The 22,938-nt window shown below is 45.3% G+C and overlaps 1 protein-coding gene across 1 annotated transcript in view; it reads left to right on the top strand.

The window, feature by feature from the left end:
- slc6a17 (solute carrier family 6 member 17) overlaps positions 1 to 22,938 on the top strand; it is a 76,126-nt gene that overhangs the window by 36,385 nt on the left and 16,803 nt on the right. Inside the window, exons 2-8 of the mRNA XM_078546513.1 lie at positions 1,128 to 1,285; positions 7,092 to 7,218; positions 8,160 to 8,341; positions 8,948 to 9,058; positions 11,144 to 11,385; positions 18,333 to 18,525; positions 19,525 to 19,717. Of these exons, the coding sequence (XP_078402639.1) occupies positions 1,128 to 1,285; positions 7,092 to 7,218; positions 8,160 to 8,341; positions 8,948 to 9,058; positions 11,144 to 11,385; positions 18,333 to 18,525; positions 19,525 to 19,717 (1,206 nt within the window). The remainder of the gene's footprint in view (positions 1 to 1,127; positions 1,286 to 7,091; positions 7,219 to 8,159; positions 8,342 to 8,947; positions 9,059 to 11,143; positions 11,386 to 18,332; positions 18,526 to 19,524; positions 19,718 to 22,938) is intronic.

The following is a 22,938-nucleotide window of genomic DNA, read 5'->3' as shown; positions in this document are numbered from 1 at the left end:
CAATTTATGTTCAACCTTCAAGCCTTCAAACCTCTTCATGAAACACCAAACAACCTTTACAACAGCTCTTTAACCAAGCGTTGGTCACCTGTCCTAATATCTCCTTATGTGGCTCAGTGTCAAATTCTGTTTGATAATGTTCCTGCGAATTGTTTTGGGAAATGTAACTATGTTAAAGATGCTTAATCAATGCAAGTTGCTAATCCTTGAATGAATTCCATTATCTTTATGTATAATAAAGCTGAACCATCCTACCTGGAGATTCAGATTTTCTGCTTTAAAGCAAGGCTTTTTGAGGAGCCCTGGAGACAGACAGCTGAAACCACGAGCAGTGTAATATTATGGTCTGTGCCTGCTGATTCCCCACCCTATCTAGTGCAACAAATAAAAATCTAGAGACATGCGTAAGGATTGTGGAAGGCAAGAGAGGTTAAGGCAGGTTAGGGAATGGGCAGTGGTCTCAGGAATGGGGAGTCTGCAGCAGGATCAGGGCAGGAGTTGGGTTCAGGGGTCGGGCAGTGGGATCTGGGTGTTGCCCGGCCTGGGAGTTGGATCGGGGTAAGGGATGAGGGTTTTGACCTGGGATCAGTAGAGCAGGGGAGGAGTTGGGGTTGGGGTTAGGAGGCAGGGTTTTGGGATCTAGAGAAGGGTCAGGGTTCAGGGGAACAGGATGATACAAGCCTGTAGATTACAGACCGAAGTGAAAGCTGAGGCGAAGCCGTAAAACTGTAAAATAGAAGATTAGGGATGTGAAAATGGTGCATCTGATTGGGATTGATGTGAAGCCTGTGGTAGTCAGCCTGCCAATATTAGGCTAATGGAATGGACACTTGAGTAAGGAACTTTGAATTGATACTTTTGAGGAAAGAGAGAGTAGACTGCGAGAAACATTTTGGTGTTTAGCCCCTGTAATGTGGAAGCTGGATGAAATTCTGGAGGAAGCAAAGAGCTTAACTTTGATCACACTTGCCCTTCAAACACAGAATCAGTTGCAAGGAACAGAGAATTCGCAGACTCTCATCAACCTGAGAACATTTCACCTGAATGTTACAAGCACGGTGTGTAATGTACTTTAATGGATTTTAAAATGTATTTTAATTCGTGTTAAATCTCTGTCTTATTTGCAGGTGCTTACCTCGTTCCCTACCTCATCCTGCTTCTCATCATTGGAATACCTTTGTTTTTCCTGGAACTTGCAGTGGGCCAGAGAATAAGGCGTGGGAGCATTGGTGTTTGGAACTATGTCTGCCCCAGGCTAGGGGGCATTGGATTTGCAAGTTGTGTTGTAAGTACCATTGCTGAGCTTAGTGGTTGAGAAGCTGTTAAAAAAAGCAAGTGGGATCAGTGGAGGCGTTATGCACAAAAGCATGGAAGTTATGTTAAACATTTATACATCATTGTTAGGCCTCAGCTGGATTATTGTGTCCAATTCTGGGTACCACACTTTAGGAAGGATGTGAAGACCTTGGAAAGGGTGCAGAAGAGATTTACCAAAATGATTCCAGGGATGAGGGACTTCAATTATGTAGAGAGGCTGGAGAAGCTGGGATTGTTCTATCAGAGCAGAGAAGGTTAAGAGGAGATTTAAAGGAGATGTTAAAAATGATGAAGGGTTTTGATTGTGGAGATAGGGAGGAACTGTTTCAACTGACAGGAGAGTCCATGACTAGAGGCCATATACTTAAGATAATTGGTAACTGAACCCAGGGGAGAGATGAGAGTTTTTTTAACATGACACCTTGTTCTGATCTGGAATATGCTGCCTGAATGGGCAGTAGAAGCAGAATTAATAGTAACTTTCAAAAGGGAATTGGATAAATACTTGAAAAGGGAAAATCTGCAGGACTGTGGGGAAAGAGCAGGGGAGTGGGGCTAATTGTATAGCACGATGGTGCAAATGACTTTCTTGTTGTAAGGGTTTGTGAGTAGGTCTCACAAAGAAGCTCAGAGGCTCATGATGTTGAACTGTAGAGTTTAGTGGTAACACATAACTATTTACATATGTACAAAGTATAGCCCAAACTAGGAGCTAAATCCATGCTGACTTCTCCTTGATTTGCTCCATGTAACTCTGTCTACATTCTCCTGTCATGTGTCTCTCTACCGTGGGAGGTACTGTTCTTCAGTCCCACATGAACCCTTGCTACACTGAACACCCTTATTGTACACCTCCCCCGCCAAGTCTTTACCCAACACATTTACAGTATAATCTTTCTTTAAGTGCTACTCACTTCTCCCCATTCAAGTCTCTGACTTTATAAATTCAGACAGCATGGAGGATTGACAATTCTTCCATACTCATGGCCTGGTAGGGAGCTGTGTGGGGATGAGGGTCTCTCTCTGGTCCGGCACACAGCTGGCAGTTTGAGATCATTTCTTCAATGGCCCTTGATATGCCTGGTCACCAGACTGCAGGCTGGGCCCGGGCGCCACACTGCAGGCTGGGCCCAGGCGCCACACTGCAGGCTGGGCCCGGGCGCCGCGCTGCAGGCTGGGCCCATGCGCCGCGCTGCAGGCTGGGCCCATGCGCCGCGCTGCAGGCTGGGCCCATGCGCCGCGCTGCAGGCTGGGCCCATGCGCCGCGCTGCAGGCTGGGCCCATGCGCCGTGCTGCAGGCTGGGCCCATGCGCCGCGCTGTAGGCTGGGCCCGGGCACCGTGCTGCAGGCTGGGCCCGGGCGCCGGTGCCAGCCCTGTTTCCTGTAAGTGCACTAGGACAGCGTGAGCACCCTGTCGCGTTCCTCCACAGCTGTGCCATGGACCAAAACATCATCCATATGGCAGATAACACCCTCCGATCCTTGTAAAATGGACGACATCAAGCATTGAAATATCTCGAATGCTGGGGTAATGCTGAATGGCAAACGGTTGAAACAGAATCTGCCAAAGGGGTGATAAACGTGGTCAGCAATTTGGATTTCTCAACGATTGGAAGCTGCCAGAAGCTGCTGTTAGCATTGAGCGTTAAAAACACTCTGCTTTTGGAGAGCTTGGCCAGGCTGTCATCCATTAAGGACATTGGGTGAACTTCTCTCCCCACTGCCTTGTTAAGTTGTGTCAGGTTGGCACAGATGCAAATGGACCCGTTTGGCTTTGGAACTGGGACCATCCCAGAGCATCATTTGGTCAGCTGAGTAACGGGGGAGGTGACCCCCATCTTGGTCATCTCGTTGCTGCACCTGCTTCATGAGTGGGTGAGATATTTTCTGTGGTTTGAACAGGCACATTGACTGCCAAACAACTATTTCAGTTCATCTTCAAACTTATCATTTATTTCTTGCCGCGCCATGATGTCTTCAGCTGTCAGACCTACAGAGTACAGTAGGGTATTCACTTGTTCAGCCTCTGTCTTCTTAACTAGTTCTGAAGCTATCATGTATCTTAAATCTTTTTCATCAAAGCCCCCAGTTTTGCACCTGGCCTGTGCTTGTAACAACCCAAATTGATCTGGTAGGGTTAATGTGTTATCTATGCCTGCCTTTCAGCACAGGGGAGTACAGCTTTAAACCTTGTATCTCTGTGAAAGATGGCGCTGCAGTAACCATTTATCAGTGCTTCTTCCCACGCGCTCATCAGGTTTTGGCGAGCTCCCCATGGCGAGCGTGAACCCGACCTCAAAGGGATCTATTTCTTGCAGCGAATTTTTAATCCAAGATTTGGGCCCTTTAGAATGTTTTCTGAGTATTTTGTGCGATTAAAAGACATTCCAGCTTTGGTTGAGTTTTTAACGCTTTTTTTTAACGGAGCTCGGTCACCACGTGTTATGGCACTGACTGGGCCGGCCACAGTGAATTAAGAAATGGGCTGCTCTGGCTGATTAATGGCCTGAAACCACACGATGTTCTGACCGCTAGTTCAGCCTTAGAAATGAATTTTTGCCCATCCTTCTAGGTCCCTTGACTCTGCAATTGATGGGGATTCACAATGGACCTCCATCTGCTTTGGCAGAGCCCCTTAGCTGCACAGTGGGTTTTTCTTCTGCCCTTCAGCCTCCATGTCGGCAATGAAGCTTCTTTTTAGGTGACCTCCAGCTGTGTCTTGGGTGCAGGCGCACTCCAGTCAGGTCAGGATGCTGTTCCGTTAGTTTTTCAGGTTCTGGGTCCATCACTAGCTTCTTCAGTTCTGGGTTCGTACATGAGCTGCCACCATGTTGTAAGGCTCTCTAATTTTAACTACACGGTAGGACAGAGTATGAAAGAAGAGATAATGGGAGCTTGGCAGAAAGTTACAGCAATAATCATGGAGGATTTTAATCTAAACATAGGCTGGAAAAATCAGATGGGCAAAGGTAGCGTAGATGATTTCATAGAATGTTTTTGGGATAGTTTCTTAGAACAGCACATTCTAGAGCCAACCAGAGAGCAGACTATACTAGACCTGGTGTTGAGCAATGAGATAGGGTTAATTGATAACCTCCTAGTGAAGAGAACCCTAGATAGCAGCGATCATAATATGATTGAATTGTACATTCATTCTGAGGGAGAAACAAGTGTGTCCAAAACAAGTATTTTAAACTTGAAAGAGGGTCAATTATAAGGGCACGAAAGCAGAGCTAGCTAAAGTGAACTGGCAAATGAGGTTAAGGAATATGTCAATATAAGTTCAAGTGGCAGACATTTAAAGGGATATTTCAGAATACACAAAATATATACATCCCAATGGGAAAGGAAGATTCCAAGGGGAGGGCCCACCGTCTGTGGTTAACTAAACAAGTTAAAGACAGTATCAAACTTAAAGAAAAAGCATATAATTATGCAAAGACAAGTGGCAGGTCTGAGGATTGGAAAGAATATAAAGAACAGCAAAGAATGACAAAAAGGTTAATAAGGAGGGAAAAATTAGAGTATGGGAGAAAGCTGGCTAGTAATATTAAGATGGATAGTAAGAGTTTCTATATTTAAATAAGAAAAGAATTAACAAAGTGAACATTGGTCCTATATAGAATGCACCTGGGGAATTGATATTGGAAAGTATGAAGATGGCAGATGAATTAAACAGTTACTTTGCTTTGGTCTTCACTATAGCAGACACAAGTAACATCCCGAAATAGCTGTAAATCAGGAAATAGGAGAGAGGAACTTGGGAAACTTGCAACCACAAAGGAAGTGGTATTGAGCAAATTGTTGGGGCTGGTTGATGACAAATCCCCAGGTCCAAATGGACTTCACCCTTAGGCCTTGAAAGAAGTGGCTAGTGAGATAGTTGATGCACTGGTTTTAATTTTCCAAGATTCCCTAGATTCAGGGAAGATTCCATTAGATTGGAAAATAGCAAATGTAACTCCTTTATTCAAAAAGGGAGGGAGATAGAAAGCAGGAAACTACAGGCTAGTTAGCCTAGCAACTTCATAGGGAAAATGTTAGCCATTATTAAAGATGTTATAGCAGGGCACTTAGAAAAATTCAAGGCAATCAGGCAGAGTCAACATGGTTTCGTAAAAGGGAAATCATGTTTACCCAATATATTGGAGATTTTTGAATGAATCACATGTGCTGTGGATAAAGGGGAACCGGTAATGTACTGTACTTAGATTTCCAGAAGGCATTTGATAAAGCGCCACATCAAAGGTCATTGCAGGAAATAAAAGCTCATGGTGCAGGGGGTAACATATTGGCATGGATAGGAGATTGGTTAGCTAACAGGAAGCGGAGAGTTGGCATAAATGTGTATTTTTCTGGTTGGCAGGATGAGACGAGTGGTGTGCCACAGGGATCAGTGCTGGAGTCTCAACTTTTTACAATTTATATAAATAATTTGAATGAAGGGAGCGAAGGAATGGTTGCTAAATTTGCTGTCGAGACAAAGATAGGTTGGAAATTAAATTGTGAAGAGGACGTAAGAAGGCTATAAAGTGATATAGGTTAAGTGAGAGGGCAAAGATCTGGCAAATGTGAAATTGTCCATTTTGGTAGGAAGAATAAAAAAGAACAAAAAAAAAATGTAAATGCTGAGAGATTGCAGAGCTCTGAGATTCAGAGGGATCTGGGTGTCCTAATGCATGAATCACAAAAGGTTAGTATGCAGGTACTGCAAGTAATTAGGAAAGCTCATAAAATGTTATCATTTATTGTGAGGGGAATGGATTACAAAAGTAGGGAGGCTATGCTTCAGTTGTACAGGGCATTGGTGAGAACACATCTGGAGTGCTGTGTACAGTCCTGGTTTCCTTATTTAAAGAAAGATGTAAATGCATTAGAAGCAGTTCAGAGAAGGTTTACTAGACTAATACTAGGAATGGGTGGGTTGTCTTATGAGGAAAGGTTGGACAGGTTAGGCTTGTATCCACTGGAATTTAGAAGAGTAAGAGGCGACTTAATGGAAACCTTTAAGATCCTGAGGGGCCTTGACAGGGTGGATGTGGAGAGGATGGGAGAATCGAGAACTAGGGGTCACTGTTTAAAAATAAGGAGTTGCTCATTTAAGAGAGATGAGGAGAATTTTTATCTCTGAGGGTTGTGAGTCTTTGGAACTCTCTTCCTCAAAAGGTGATGGAAGCAGGGTTTTTGAATATTTTTAAGGCAGAGCCAGATAGATTCTTAACTAACAAGGGGGTGAAAGGTTATTGGGGGTAGGCAGGAATGTGGGGGTGAGCTTACATTCAGATCAGCCATGATCTTATTGAATGACGGAGCAGGCTCGAGGGGCCGAGTGGCCTACTCCTGCTCCTAATTCATATGTTCATATGTTCTCCAGCTCCCTCTTTTCCTAATATCCTCCTGCCATCACCTTTGTTAATGGATCCAAGCTGGATGGTGAAGTACGAAACAAGACTCCAGTCTTAAGTTTATTCGTAGGCTGCAGCATTACAGATCTCTGCCTACTGACTATCTCCTCAGTGCCTCAGCAGACTCTCCTTATATGTGCTCTCAGTTCTTAATCAAACAATACCCATCATCAGTGTATCTTTAACCACATAATCAACCAACCATTAACAACCCTCTCCAACCCAATGACCCCTCCCTCTTCTCCCTTTTGCTTTCCCCCTCCCTCCTTCCCTTCCCCCAGTTAACCCTTCTCCCTTGCTCTTCTTCCCTCCTTGATTCTTGATGCCCTGTCTGTTACTCAGTTAGAGCTTTCTGTTCTCTCTCCCTAGGTTTGTTTCTTCGTTGGACTTTATTACAATGTCATCATTGGTTGGAGTATTTTTTATTTTTTTAAATCGTTTCAATCTCCCCTCCCATGGAGTGAGTGTCCTCTGATCACCAATGGCACTGTTACCAGTAAGTAAGATATTTGATTCAGGGGAGGGCTTGCTCCCAACCTTTAACGTAATTCCATAGACCTTAGTCCTGTCTCTTCCATTTCTTTCTCCTCTTGTACATGTTGAGATTCCAGGTTAGGCTCTCACTCTGTGTGATTAATTGAGCTTGGATCAATGGTGCAGCAATGGGATAGTTTTGTCTAAGGTAAAAACATGTGAAATTATTTGAATCATTGTTATGGTTTCCTGATCACTGGCCACTGATGCCCAAAGCGAAATGAGAGTGGGAGTCAGGCCTTGCATTGGCAGGGAGAGCCTCATCCAGTTTCATTTTTGCTGAACTTGAGATTCTCATGTCTCTGTGCTCTTTGCTGTCTCAGAGCTTGGGGACAGATCTTGAAGGAACAGTGTGCCCCATGTTCTGTATTTTCAAGGCTGCTTTCTTTCTGCACTTAGGTGGTGACAAGAAGCTGTGGCTTGAGGGAGGAGATGTGTTAGTCTCTTGATTCAAGGCCACTTGGTCAACTCATGTTTCTTATGAGAAATGAAAGAATAAAATCAGTCAATGAACAAACAGGAGATAGGGTTTCCCGGAAGTTGGATGTACTTTGACCTTTTGGTGTTCTTATAACATCTTCCTTAACATCAACCAGAGAAGTGTTACTAATAACAGGGTTTGTCCCCCTCCAACAGGGTCTCTGTCCCTCCCACCTATCCTGCCCCCAATTGAGCACCCCCCCCCCCACCAAACAGCGTTCACAGGGTCTCTCCGGCCAGACCGGATCCCACTGAGTGCTAATGGACGCCAGTGCTGCACAATGGCAGACATACTCCCTCCAGTGCACTCTGTGTTTTTATGCCTGCATATATTTGCGCAAACTGAGCCACACCAACATTTGACAATAAAATAATCTCAATAAAGTTGATGATGACACTAACTGTGAATGTGTCTCACTTCAGTTGTGGAGCCAGAATGTGAAAAGAGTTCAGCCACAACCTACTTCTGGTACAGAGAAACTCTGAATATCGCAAATAACATTAATGAAGGAGGAGGCCTGAATTGGAAGATGACTCTGTGTCTATTGTCTGCCTGGTTTCTCGTAGGATTGTGTACAATCAAAGGCATCCAGTCATCAGGCAAAGTAAGTACATTAGTTTGCTTTGGAAAGGGTGGAGGAAGATTTACTCTGTATCTAACCCTGTGCTGTACCTTTCCTGGGAGTGTTTGTTGGGGACAGTGTAGAGGAAGCTTTACTCTGTATCTAACCCTGTGCTGTACCTGTCCTGAGAGTGTTTGATGGGGACAGTGTAGAGGGAGCTTTACTCTGTATCTAACCCTGTGCTGTATCTGTCCTGAGGGTGTTTGATTGGGGCAGTGTAGAGGGAGCTTTGCTCTGTGTGCAGCAGTCCAATTCTGAAATAAAAACAAAGCTCTGGAAAAACTCAAGCCGGTTCCTTTGGAACTGAAAAAGCTGACATGTTGGATCTGAAACAACAAATGGTTTCTCTCTCCATAGATGCTGCTAGACCTGCTGACTTTTTCCAACACTTCCTGTTTTTATTTCAGAATTCCAGAATTTGGAGTATTTTGCTTTTATTTTAGATTCTGAAACTGGATGAACTCAGTATTTTTGTGTTGAATGAAATTTTGTTTTGATAATGCCTCTGGTAGTTCGCAGTGATCAAGGTAATTGTGCCTGTAACTCAGTAGATGCGATTCCATATTTATTTTTTTTAACCCTTTTCAGGTGATGTACTTCAGTTCTCTATTTCCATATGTCGTTCTGATATGTTTTCTGATTCGAAGCCTTCTCCTGAGAGGCTCGATTGATGGAATTCTTCACATGTTTACTCCTAAGGTACTCTGGCTCTTACATTATGGTCTGTAATTCACTTTAGGAAGTAAATGGGCATTACTGGGTGAAGGGTCAGGATGGGCGGTTGGGGGGAGCTGAGACTGGGATGGAGGGTGGGAGTTCGGGAGGGGGAGGCTGGGGGTGTCAGAGGCTGCCCGAGGTGGGTGAGGTTGGGCTAAGGGGGAGAGGCTGGGGGCTGGGCAGTCCTGATGACAGTGACGGGAAGAAATTCCTTTCAGTTCATCATTTTGTAAATTTAACTAAGTTTAAATTTAAAAATAACTTTTTTTCCATTCTCAGAATTGTTTGTTGCTGAGGTACAGTAGCATTGTCACTGGGCTAGTAACCCAGAGGCCTGGTCTAATGCTCTGGGGACAGGGGTTTAAATCCCACCATGACAGCTGTGGGAATTTAAATTTAATTAAATAAATCTGGTATATAAAGCTAGTCTCAGTAATGGTTCACTAATGTACTTTAGGGAAGGAAATCTGCCGCCCTTACCCAGTCTGGTCTACGTGACTCCAGACCCATAGCAATGTGGTTGACTCTTAGCTGCCCTCTGAAATGGCCGAGCAAGCCTCTCTGTTCAAGGGCGATTAAGGATGCTGGTCTCGCCAGCGACGCCCACATCCCATGAATAATTTTTTTTTAAAAAAAGGTTCTGGTATTGGTAAAATTGATTCTTTAAAAAGGGAATTGTATTAATTTCTGTAGCAGCAATGAGTGAAGGGGTTCAGATTTGGGTAACTAAATTGAAGTTAACAACGGCCGGATTGGGTCCTGCTATGGGATTGACTCCTTGGGCAGAATCTTGTTGACGCACCAGGAGTCCCGCCTGCTGGGGCGCTGGCGACAGCGCCGCGCTGGCGAGAGAGCTGCGCTGGCAACAAAGCCACGCTGGCGACAGAGCCACACTGGTGCTGGCGAGAGAGCCGCGCTGCCCTTTTTCCGAAAAGCCCACCGACCCACGCACCAATCAGGCAGTAGCGAGGCCAGCGGTGGGCCTTCCCCTAAAATCAAGACCCCGGGTGCAGAAGAACTCGCCAGTCAGCGGTCAGCAGCTCTTGTGCTCAGCAGCACCAGAGGGGAACTCGTGGTTGCTGCCGGAAGGACCGGCAACTGGCGCCCCAGGATCGTGGAGTGACCAGGCCACAGGTGAGTAATATGGCGGAGGGAGTGATGGTGAGAGAGGCGTGGGGGCATCAGCAGCAAGGGCAGAGGGTGGCTCTCAGCATGTCCCTCTTTTCCAAGGTCCAGTCCCCCGATGAAGTACTGAATGCCTTTGATTAAGGGAATTCCCGCAGCGCCCTCCACACCCCCTCTCCCCCTCCCCCCAACCCCTACCCCCACCCCCACCCCTCCAGCATACCCCAGGGGTGACAAGCAGCCTGCACAGGTTTGCGTGTCTTGCATGCTGCATGGTGACAGGCCTGTCTGCCGTTGGCTTAGTATCAGTGGTGGCAGGCTGAAGCCCTTAAGTGGTCATTAATTGTCACTTATTGGCCTCAATTGGCAGTGGGATGGAAAGTTCGAGCAGAACATAATTCGGGCGGAGACGGGAAGGCAGTGGGATTCCGGTCGGCCACCATCCTACCTGATTACATCCCCCTTCCCACCTCCAAACTCACCACCAGTGAGAGCAAAAGATCCTGCCCCTTGCGTGGGACTGGCTGGTGCACCCGGGTGAAGTCAATGCCCTGTATAGTTTAATTTCTTTGGAATATTTTCTCCTTTTTGCATCTGTTCTCTCCTGGATCAATTTGAAACAAACTGGAACATGTTTCCTGACCTCTCATAGGTTTCACCATGTGGAGCTGGACAATGTGCAAACACTTTCCCACGTGGGTCAATGAATGGGCATTCAGTTCAGGGACCCCGTGCAGTCATCTCCCCTTTCCTGCTTTGACTAGTCGTAAAGTCCAAGCTGCTATCTTACTAAGATCAGTTAACTCAGCACCAAGTGAACCTGCAACTTTGACCTATCTGGTTGCAGGCCCTGACCTTACCCATTGCCATGGAGAGTGAGGCTGCCTTGTTTTTACCTGAAGCTGCCCATTCTGGATGTTGTTGGTTTTGTTTTTCTAACAGCTGGAGAAGATGATGGAATCCCAGGTATGGAGGGAAGCTGCGACACAAGTCTTCTTCGCTCTCGGCCTTGGCTTTGGGGGAGTCATCGCATTCTCGAGTTACAACAAGAAAGACAACAACTGTCACTTTGATGCAGCCCTGGTCGCTTTCATTAATTTCTTCACCTCTGTCCTGGCGACACTCGTGGTGTTTGCAGTCCTGGGATTCAAAGCTAATGTGATGAATGAGAAATGTGTCATAACGTAAGTTTGTCAGAATTTTACTGAATAGTCTGTGCATAGAAGAACAGAATGAAAACCTAGAACAATGATGATGTCCAGAGCTTTCTGACCTGGTGCGAATCACATGTATTCCCATGAGAACCCGTTAGTGACGTGGGCATGAGGAGTGAGGGCAGGCAATATACAAGTGGGTTCAAGGTCAGTTTGGGGATGGAGGTGTGGTTGGGGGCTGTGATGTAAGTACAGCATAAACACAGCTATGATCATTGAGAATTTCCAAATGTTTACTGGTGGAGCAAGTGTTCAGATTGACAGATTGAAAAGCCAGTGTGAGTAGCACTATACTGGCAACAAAAGCCTGAGTTTCTCTTGATGTGACTGTATTTTATTGCAGTTCTTTAGAGGGTATTAATGACTTCACTACAATTACTGAAAAGAATAAATCTTTGCAAATTGATGACACTGGAGTTACAGAAAAAAGGAATCTGACTGCTCAACCATGGTTAGACCATCATCAGCCAATGAGGGATGGACTCTTTGTGTTGAATAACATCTTTCTACCCTAAAAATTCTGATGTTCAGGAATCTATCTTCCATTCCTTTCTCTTGCACCTTCTAAGCTTATTACAATAATTCATGAGAGGTTTGAGTTGTGCACTCACTCTTGGTCATTATTAATCTCAAGTACTCCTAAATGGCACAATTGACTCTGATTTTTCATTGCCTGTCCAACTTTACGGTTGGTGGACAGGCGAATTGGCCAGGTGGCCTTTGCATTTTTCATCAAGCCTTGTCCAAGGGCAGGATGAGATTTCAGCAATGAAATAAAATATAAATCAATTTCTGTGGACAGCATTTTCGTTTGTTAAATTTTTAGGTGACTGATGGACATAGACATTTTTTTTCAGTTTTTGAAACCCTTATTTTTGCTTTTTCAGCTCCCCAGCTCCCTGAGGCAACTCCCTGCCTCCAGGGAGCTTTCTGTCAGCGCTGGTCCCCGCCCGTGTTGACGTCATCTTCACCTGCCCTCTTCCCACCTCCACCCCAGCAGTGCTGAGCTTTCCAGCGTGCGTTACATGCTAGCTGGCCGTTAATTGGCCATGGTCGGGGGCCAATCGCGGTCGGTAGTCCATTTCCTGGCCGATCCTGGGCCCACCGATTGTGCCCATCCACCCACCGAACTGAAAATTCAGGCCCAGGAGAAGGAGAGATGCAGAGTAAATCTTTCTGGACTCTTCCCAACTATCTTTCTCACTTTCAACCCCAGCATCATGATATTTGTTTTCTATTCATTCACGGGATGTGAGTGTCATTGGCTGGGCCAGCATTTATTGCCTGTCCCTAGTTGCCCTTGAGAAGGTGGTGGCGAGCTGCCTTCTTGAACCGCTGCAGTCCATGTGGTGTAGGTACAGCCACAGTGCTGTTAGGGAGGGAGTTCTAGGTAAATCTATTGTCATTTCACATTTCTTATAACTCTTGTGATGTCTGCCATTATAAACAACACAGTAACCAATCAAATCCATTTTGTTGAAGATTTTTCTTTGCTTTAGGTGTAGTCAAATTTGTAAATGTGAACACAGATCAAATCTTCCTGTTTATATTATTAAACGTTTTGTGTCTCTGAGTGCAGTGAGCAACATTGTGGAGTTTCTTCAACCAATCGCACCTCAGAACTTGTACTCATCAGATTCCAGCATCTTTCAACTCATCAGAGCTCAAAACCAGAAACCAATTAAACCCCAGTAATTGTTCTGATCAATTAATATGGATGAGAAGGGCTCATGGAGTTAGGGGTAATATGTTAGCATGGATAGAGGAACGGTCAACAGTCAGGGGACAATAAATGGGCATAAATGGGGCATTTTCAAGTTAGCAGGCAGTGAATAGGGGAGAGTTTTTTATTCATTCACGGGATGTGGGCTTCGCTGACTAGGCCAGCATTTATTGCCCATCCCTAGTTGCCCTTGAGAAGGCAGTGGTGAGCTGCCTTCTTGAACTGCTGCAGTCCATGTGGTGTCGGTACACCCACAGTGCTGTTAGGAAAGGAGTTCCAGGATTTTGACCCAGCGACAGTGAAGGAACGGTGATATATTTCCAATTCAGGATGGTGAGTGACTTGGAGGGGAACTTCCAGCTGGCATGTTCCCATCTATCTGCTGCCCTTGTCCTTCTAGATGGTAGTGGTCGTGGGTTTGGAAGGTGCTGTTGAAGAAGCCCTGGTGAATTCCTGCAGTGCATCTTGTGATGGCGCACACTGCTGCTACTGTGTGTCGGTGCTGGAGGAAATGAATGTTTGTGGATGTGGTGCCAACAAGCGGGGCTGCTTTGTCCTGGATGGCGTCCAGCTTCTTGAGTGTTATGGCAGCTGCACTCATCCAGATAAGTGGGGAGTATTCCATCAAACTCCTGACTTGTGCCTTGTAGATGGTGGACAGGCTTTGGGGAGTCAGGAGGTGAGTTATTTGTTGCAGGATTCCTAGCCTCAACCTGCTCTTGCTGCCACTGTATTTGTATAGCTAGTCCAGTTCAGCTTCTGGTGAATGGTAACCCCCGTGTTGTTGATAGTGGGGGATTCAGCAGTGGTAATGCCATTGAATGTCAAGGGTGGGTGGTTAGATTCTCTCTTGTTGAGATGGCTGACACTTGTGTAGTGCAAATGTTACTTGCCACTTGTCAGTCCAAGATTGACTGTTGTCCAGGTCTTGCTGCATTTGGACATAGACTGCTTCAGTATCTGAGGAGTTGCGAATGGTGCTGAACATTGTGCAATCATCAGCCAACATCCCCACTTCTGACCTTATGATGGAAGGAAGTTCATTGGTGAAGCAGCTGAAGATAGTTGGGCTGAGTACACTACCCTGAGGAACTCCTGCAGTGATGTCTTGGAGCTGAGATGACTGACCTCCAACAACCATAACCATCTTGCTTCGTGCTAGGTATGACTCCAACCAGTGGAGAGTTTTCCCGCTAATTCCCATTGATTCCAGTTCTGCTAAGTGGAGTGCCACAAGGATCAGTGCTGGGGCGTCAGCTATATATAATCTATATTAATGACCTAGCTGAAGGGAGAGAGAGTAATGTATCACAGTTTGATGGTACCAAGCTAGTTGGGAAGGTAAGCTGTGGGGAGGACACTGAGGCTGCAAAGAGATATAGGCAGGTTAAGTGAGTGGGCAACAAGATAGCAGATGGATTATAATGTAGGGAAGTGTGAAGTTATTCACTTTGGTTGTAGAATAGAAAAGCAGAGTAATTTTTAAAAGGTGAGAAACTTGTAAGTGGTGATGCTCAAGGAGACTGGGTGTGCTTGTACAAGGAACACAAAATTAGTATGCAGGGGAGGCGATGGCATAGTGGTATTGTCACTGGACTAGTCCAGAGACCCAGGGTAATGCTCTAGGGACCTGGTTTCAAGTCCTGCCAAGGTAAATGGTGGAATTCAAAAACCTGGAATTAAAAGTCTAATGATGACCATGCAATCATTGTAAAAACCCATCTGGTTTACTAATGTCCTTTTAGGGAAGGAAATCTGTCGTCTTTACCTGGTCTGGCCTACATGTGACTCTTAAAATGCCCTCTGAAATGGCCTAGCAAGCCGCTCAGTTGCATCAAACCACTACAAAGCCTCAGATACATCTGTCCATGACAGTATTGGTAGGAGCGACCACAATCATTGTGGAGATGAAGTCCCGCCTTCACATTGAGGATACCCTCCATTGTGTTGTGTGGCACTACCACCATACTGAATGTGATAGATTTCGAACAGACTGGGCATTCATGAGGTGCTGTGGACCATCAGCAGCTGCAGAATTGTACTTGAACACAATCTGTAACCTCATGGCCCGACATATCCCCCACTCTACCATTACCATCAAGCCAGGGGAATCAACCCTGAATCCTGAAGTATGCAGCAGGGCATACCAGGAGCAGCACCAGGCATACCTAAAAATGAGGTGCCAACCTGGTGAAGCTATAGCACAGGACTCCTTGTGTGCCAAACAGCCTAAGGAGCAAGTGGTAATCAGAGCTAAGTGATCCCACAAGCAACGGATCAGATCTAAGCTCTGCCGTCCGACCATTGGTGAATGGTGGTGGACAATTAAACAACTCACTGGAGGAGGAGGCTCCACAAATATCCCCATCCTCAATGATGGGGGAGCCCAGCACATCAGTACAAAAGATAAGGCTGAAGCATTTGCGACAATCTTCAGCCAGAAGTGCCAACTGGGTGATCCATCTCGGCCATCTCTGGAGGTCCCCAGCATCACAAATGCCAGTCTTCAGCCAATTCGATTCACTTCATGTGATATCAAGAAATGGCTGAAGGCACTGGATACTGCAAAGGCTATGGATCCTGACAATATTCCGGCAATAGCACTGAAGACTTGTGCTCCAGAACTTGCCCGCCCTTAGACAAGCTGTTCCAGTACAGCTAGAACACTGGCATCTACCCGGCTATGTGGAAAATTGCCCAGGTATGTCCTGTACACAAAAAGCAGAACAAATCCAACCCAGCCAATTACTGTCCCATCAGTCTACTTTCAATCATCAGTAAAGTAATGGAAGGGATCATCAACAGTGCTATCAAGTGGCACATGCTTAGCAATAACCTGCTTACTGATGTCCAGTTTTGGTTCTGTCAGGGCCACTCAGCTCCTGACCTCATTACAGCCTTGGTTCAAACGTGGACAAAAGAGCTGAACTCTTGAGATGAGATGAGATGAGGTGACAGTGACTGCCCTTGACATCAAGGCAGCATTTGACAGAGTGTGGCATCAAGGAGCCCTAGCAAAACTGGAATCAATGGGAATCAGGGGGAAAACTCCCTACTGGTTGCAGTGATACCTAGCACAAAGATGGTTGTGGTTGTTGGAAGTCAGTCATCTCAACTCCAGGACATCACTGCAGGAGTTCCTCAGGGTAGTGTCCTCAGCCCAACCATCTTCAGCTGCTTTATCAATGACCTCTCTATCATAAGGTCAGAAGTGGGGATGTTTGCTGATGATTGCACAATGTTCAGCACCATTCGCGACTCCTCAGATACCAAAGCAGTCCATGTCCACATGCAACAATACCTGGACAATATCCAGGCTTGGGCTGACAAGTGACAAATAACATTCGCCCCACACAAGCATCAGGCAATGACCATCTCCAAAAAGAGAGAACCCAACCATCGGCCCTTGATGTTCAGTGGCATTACCATCACTGACTCCCCCACTATCAACATCCTGGGAACTACCATTGACCAGAAACTGAACTGGACTATCCATATGAACACTGTGGCTGCAAGAGCAGGTCAGAGGCTAGGAATCATGCGACGAGTAACCCATCTCCTGACTCCCCAAAGCCTGTCCACCATGTACAAGGCACAAGTCAGGAGTGTGATGGAATACTCACCACTTGCCTAGATGAGTGCAGCTGCCACAACATTGAAGAAGCTGGACACCATCCAGGACAAAGCAGCCCCACTTGATTGGCACCACATCCACAAACATTCACTCCCTCCACCATCGATGCACAGTAGCAGCAGTGTGTACCATCTACAAGATGCACTGCAGGAATTCAACAAGGCTCCTTAGATAGCACCTTCCAACTCCACGACCACTACCATCTAGAAGGACAAGGGCAGCAGATAGATGGGAACACCACCACCTGTAAGTTCCCCTCCAAGCCACTGATCACCCTGACTTGGAAATGTTCCTTCATTGTCGCTGGGTCAAAATCCTGGAACTCCCTTCCTAACAGCACTGTGGGTGTGCCTACACCACATGAACTGCAGCGGCTCAAGAAGGCAGCTCACCACCACCTTCTCAAGGGCAACTAGGGATGGGCAATAAATGCTGGCCCAGCCAGCAAAGCCCACATCCCATGAATGAATAAAAAAAGTGCAGCAAGCAATTCGGAAGGCAACTGGCATATTGGCCTTTATTGTATCGGAGGCAGTACAGCAACGATTCACTGAATTGGTCCCTGGATGAGGGGATTGTCCTCGGATGAAAGGCTGAGTAAATTGGACCTATATTCCTTGGAGTTTAGAGGAATGAGGGGCAATCTCAATGAAATGTGTAAGATTCTGAAGGGGTTTGATAGGGTGGATGCTGAGAGATTGTTTCCGCTGGTTGGGTAATTTAAAACACGAGGGTGCAGTCTCAGGATAAAGGGCCAATCATTTTGGACTGGGATGAGGGGAAATTATTTCACTCAAGGGGATGTGAATCTTTGGAATTCCCTACCTGAGAGGGTTGTGGGTGCTCCATCACTGATTCAAGGCTGGGATAGACAGATTTTCAGCCTTGCAGGGAATTAAGGGATATGGGGAGCAGGGGGGAAATTGGACTTGAAGCACAAGTTCAGCCATAATCATATTGAATGGTGGAGCATGTTCAACAGGCCGTGTGGTCTTATTTCTTGTGTTAAATACGAATTTGGAGCAGGAGTAAGCTGCTCGGCCCCTCGAGCCTGCTCCACTATTCAATAAAATCAGAGGCTGATCTGATTGTGGTCTCAACTCCACATTCCCCTCCTCCCTATAACCTTTCACCCCCTTGTTAATCAAGAATTTATCTCCCTCTGCCTTAAAAAATATTCATTGCCCTGCCAACCCACTCTCTTCAGGAAGGGAGTTCCAACGATTCATGACCCTTTGAAAGAAAAAAATTCTCATCTCCATCTTAAATGGAGACCCCTTACTTTTAAACTGTGTCCCCTAGTTCTGGTCTTATATTGTGTTCTTGGTTAAAGGGATCATGCTCTCTGAGATCTGATTGGTTGCACTTAGGAGATGTGGTTGAAGTGTGGTATATTATAAAATTGATTCTATTGTGATTGACTTCACGTGGTTGGGTATCTTACTGATGTTTGAGAGTGAGACACGGACAGTGCTCTTCACCAATGCCTTGTCTCGTCACTGACCTGTGTTTGACCCCACAAGATATGGTTTGGATCTTTTTCTATTTATCTGTTGGCAGAAATTCTGAAAAGATTATTGGATACCTGAATTCCAAAGTCCTGAGCCATGATCTGATTCCACCGCACATCAACTTCTCGCATCTCACAGCTTCTGATTACTCGGAGATGTACAGTGTCATAAAGACAGTAAAGGAAGATCATTTCAGTGAACTCGGGTTGGACACGTGTCAGCTGGAGGATGAGTTGAATAAGGTGAGTCTATGGGAATCCATTAGTGGAATGTGGAAACAATGAGGCAACTGAGGATGAAGAGTGAGGTGAAGATGAAGAATGAATCTTTGATATGGATTGTTACTGATATTCTATTTTACTCTTCTTAATTTGCCTGATGGGAAGGGTTAAGATTAATTATGATTTATACAATGCCCTGTTGTTTCCACTAATATCACTGATTCTAATGGGCTGTGAGGAGAGCTTTTACCTTTTGTACATTTATGGTTTTAAACAATGGAATATTAAAATAAATTGTTGCAGTAAATTTAAAAGTGGAGAAAGTTGCCATACTGAAAAGGAAAAATTAGTTCCGTGTCTGGTTCACCTCCAGTCTCGGGTTTCTCACTCACCCTCCTCTCAACACACCAACACACACACACACACTCTCATTTGCTCACACAGTGGGTGAGGATGAGTGAGTGAGCACCCTGAGATTGGGAGTGAGCCAGACACAGACACACTCACCCTCTAATGGTCATCTTTATTAACTACTCATTTTATAAAATTATTAATTTAGTGCTTTAATATTGCGCTTTTTTTTTTTGCTCAGCAAGTTCTTTTCTTCATACCTCAACTTTATTTTAAAATTCGCATTTAATGTTGTGCCAAATCCTATCTTTCCAAAATTTGTTCATCGGCCTCTTGACCAAGACAGAAGTTGAAATGGTTGGACAAGCCTGGTTTAGATATATTGAGAAGAAATATTTAACACAATTAAAATAAATAAAAATTCTAAAATGTTGCCAGTTTTGCTGGTTCTTTAAAGAGGTTCTGTTTAGTAACATGCAAATAGGTTTTGAGCAGAAACTTCAGTTAAAAAAAAAGTCATTTTGTAAACGAACACAATTTGTGCCCAAAGTGGAAACTTTGACTAGGTTTTTAATATTTGATTGATAATGCTCTGATATTAACATGTCATTTAGTAACTGGCTGCAATAATGATTTTTAAATTTCTGCCATTCTTTTGATCTCTTGCAGTCAGTACAGGGCACAGGCTTAGCGTTTATTGCCTTCACAGAGGCAATGACCCATTTCCCGGCCTCTCCTTTCTGGTCCGTACTCTTCTTCCTGATGCTCATTAACCTGGGATTGGGCAGCATGATGGGAACCATGGAAGGGATCATCTCACCAATCGTTGACACTTTTAAAATTCGCAAAGAGTTCTTGACAAGTAAGAGTCTCCACCAGTGCATTCCGGGACATTGCCAATTACATGTTGGAGTAAAGACTAATTGCCCAGAATTAGAATTTTGTACTACTCAACTTATCTTTGTGAATATTTATGCTTGTAAAATTGAAAGAGGACCAGTATTGTCATGTGGTATCAGTATGAAACACTTATACATCAGGGATTAGATGCAGGAAAGAATGACTTGCATTTATATAACGCCTTTCATGACCACAGGACATCACAAAGTACCCTGCCAATGAACTACTTTTGAAAAAGTAATCACCATTTTAATATAGAAAATGAGACAACCAATGAGCAAATAACATGTTTTTTAGATGTTGATTGAACGATAAATATTGGGCATTGCTGAAAAAAGAGATGTGTTGCAGCTTTTCGTCTTGCACTCATCAGGACACTCCATATGAATACCAATATAAGGGGAAAACAACAATTTATACTGTATGTGAAGAGAGTGCTGATTGGTTGGCAAGCTTCGACATGTCTCTTTTTTCAGCAATACTCAAGTTCTGTACTACCAAACGACTATTTGTATGCCTGAGACAGAGGTATAACAAAGATAAATATTGGCCTGGACACCAAGAAGACCTCCCCTGCTCCTCTCTGAAACAGAGCCATGGCATCTCTTACACCCACCACAGAGAGAAGACAGGGTCTCAATTCAACATCTCATCTGAAAGATGACACTTCTGACAGCATCCCCTCACTACTGCGTCAGAATGTCAACCTTGAAGTATTGCTCAAGGTTTTTTTATTCGTTCGTGGGATATGGGAATTGCTGGCTAAGCCAGCATTTATTGCCCCGCCCCTAATTGCCCCTGAAGGGGTGGTGGTGACCCATCTCCTTCAACTGCTGCGGTCCATGTGGTGTAGGTACACCCACAGTGCTGTTAGGGAGGGAGTTCCAGGACTTTGACCCAGCGACAGTGAAGGAATGACGATATATTTCCAAGTCAGGATGGTGAGTGGCTTGGAGGGGAACTTGCAGGTGGTGTTCCCATCTATCTGCTGCCCTTGTCCTTCTAGGTGGTAGTGGTCATGGGTTTGGAAGGTGCTGTCTAATGAGCCTTGGTGAGTTTCTGCAGTGCATCTTGTAGATGGTACACACTGCTGCCACTGTTCATCGGTGGTGGAGGGAGTGAATGCTTCTGGGCGGGGTGTCGATCAATAGGGCTGCTTTGTCCTGGATGGTGTCCAGCTTCTTGAGTGTTATGGGAGCTGCACTCATCCAGGTAAGTGAAGAGTCTTCCATCACCCTCCTGACATGTGCCTTGTAGATGGTGGACAGGCTTTAGGGATTCAGGAGGTGAGTTACTCATTACTCATCACAGGATTCCTAGCCTCTGACCTGCTTTTGTAGCCACAGTATTTATATGGCTAGTCCACTTCGGTTTCTGGTTAATGGTAAGCCCCAGGATGTTGATAGTGGGGGATTCAGTGATGGTAATGCCATTGAACATCAAGGGGCGATGGTTAGATTCTCTCTTGTTGGAGATGGTCATTGCCTGACACTTGTGTGGTGCGAATGTTACATGCCACTTGTCAGCCCAAGCCTGGATACCGTCCAGGTCTTGCTGCATTTGGCCATGGACTGCTTCAGTATCTGAGGAGTCGCAAATGGTGCTGAACATTTTGCAATCATCAGTGAACGTCCCCACTTCTGACCTTATGATGGAAGGAAGGTCATTGATGAAGTAGCTGAAGATGGTTGGGCCGAGGACACTAGCCTGAGGAACTCCTGCAGTGATGTCCTGGGACTGAGATGACTGACCTCCAACAACTACAACCATCTTCCTTTGTGCTAGGTATGACTCCAACCAGTAGAGAGTCCCCCCACCCCCGACCGATTCCCATTGACTACAGTTTCACTAGGGCTCCTTGATGCCACACTCGGTCAAATGCTGCCTTGAAGTCAAGGGCAGTCACTCTCACCTCATCTCTGGAGTTCAGCTCTGTTGTCCAAGTTTGAACCAAGGCTGCATTGAGGTCAGGAACTGAGTGGCCCTGGCATAACCCAAACTGAGTGTCAGTGAGCAAGTTATTGCTAAGCAAGTGCCACTTGATAGCACTGTTGATGACCCCTTCCATTACTTTACTGATGATCGAGAGTAGACTGATGAACGGTAATTCACTGGGTTTAAGTTGTGCTGCTTTTTGTGTACAGGATATACTTGGGCAATTTTCCACATAGCTGGGTGGATGCCAGTGTTGTAGCTGTACATGAACAGCTTGGCTAGGGGTGCGGCAAGTCCTGGAGCACAAGTCTTCAGTGCTATTGCTGGAATATTGTCAGGGCCCATAGCCTTTGCACTATCCAGTGCCTTCAGCCATTTCTTGATATGACATGGAGTGAATCGAATTGGCTGAAGATTGGCATCTGTGATGCTGGAGACCTCCGGAGGAGGCTGAGATGGATCATCCACTCGGCACTTCTGTCTGAAGATTGTAGCAAATGTTCCAGCCTTGCCTTTTGCACTGATGTGCTGGAATCCCCCATCATTGAGGATGGGAATATTTGTCAAGCCTCCTCTTCCAGTTAGTCCGGGAATGGAACAGAACGCACAATCTTCTGACTCAGGATCAGGAGATGCTAACAACTGAGCCACGACTGACACAGAATGAAGTTCCCTCTGTACTGTCCAATCAGAACACAAGAGTATAAGAAATGGGAACAGTACTGGAACAGTACTAGACCCTATGACCCATCGAGCCTGCCCTGTCATTCAGTATGATCATGGCTGATCTTGGGCTTCAAATCAACTTCCCTGCCCATTCCCCATATCCCTTGATTCCCTGAGAGACCAAAAATCTGTCTCTTCCAGCTTTGAATATATTCAATGATGGAGCATCTACAACCTTCTGGGGTGGGAATTCCCAAGTTTCACAACCCTTTGAGTAAAGTAATTTCTACTCATCTTGGTCCTAAATAATCCTGAGACTGGGATCCCGGGTTCTAGATTCCCTGACCAGTGGCAATAATCTCTCAAGTATCTAAAACAAAAGCAGAATACTGCGTCTGTTGGAAATCTGAATTAAAAACAGAAAATGCTGTAAAAACTCAGAAGGTTTGGCAGCATCTGTGGAGAGAGAAACAGAGTTAACGTTCTGTAATAATGCTGACAATTCTGCGATCAACACCACCTTTAGTCTTTAATACTATCATTACCACTCCCTTTGCCTTGTCTTCCGTAACATCTTTGTCA

Source organism: Cetorhinus maximus, chromosome 8 (genome assembly GCF_964194155.1).
Source record: "Cetorhinus maximus chromosome 8, sCetMax3.hap1.1, whole genome shotgun sequence".
Classification (NCBI taxonomy): Eukaryota; Metazoa; Chordata; class Chondrichthyes; order Lamniformes; family Cetorhinidae; genus Cetorhinus; species Cetorhinus maximus.
This window is presented reverse-complemented; position numbering and strand designations above follow the sequence as displayed.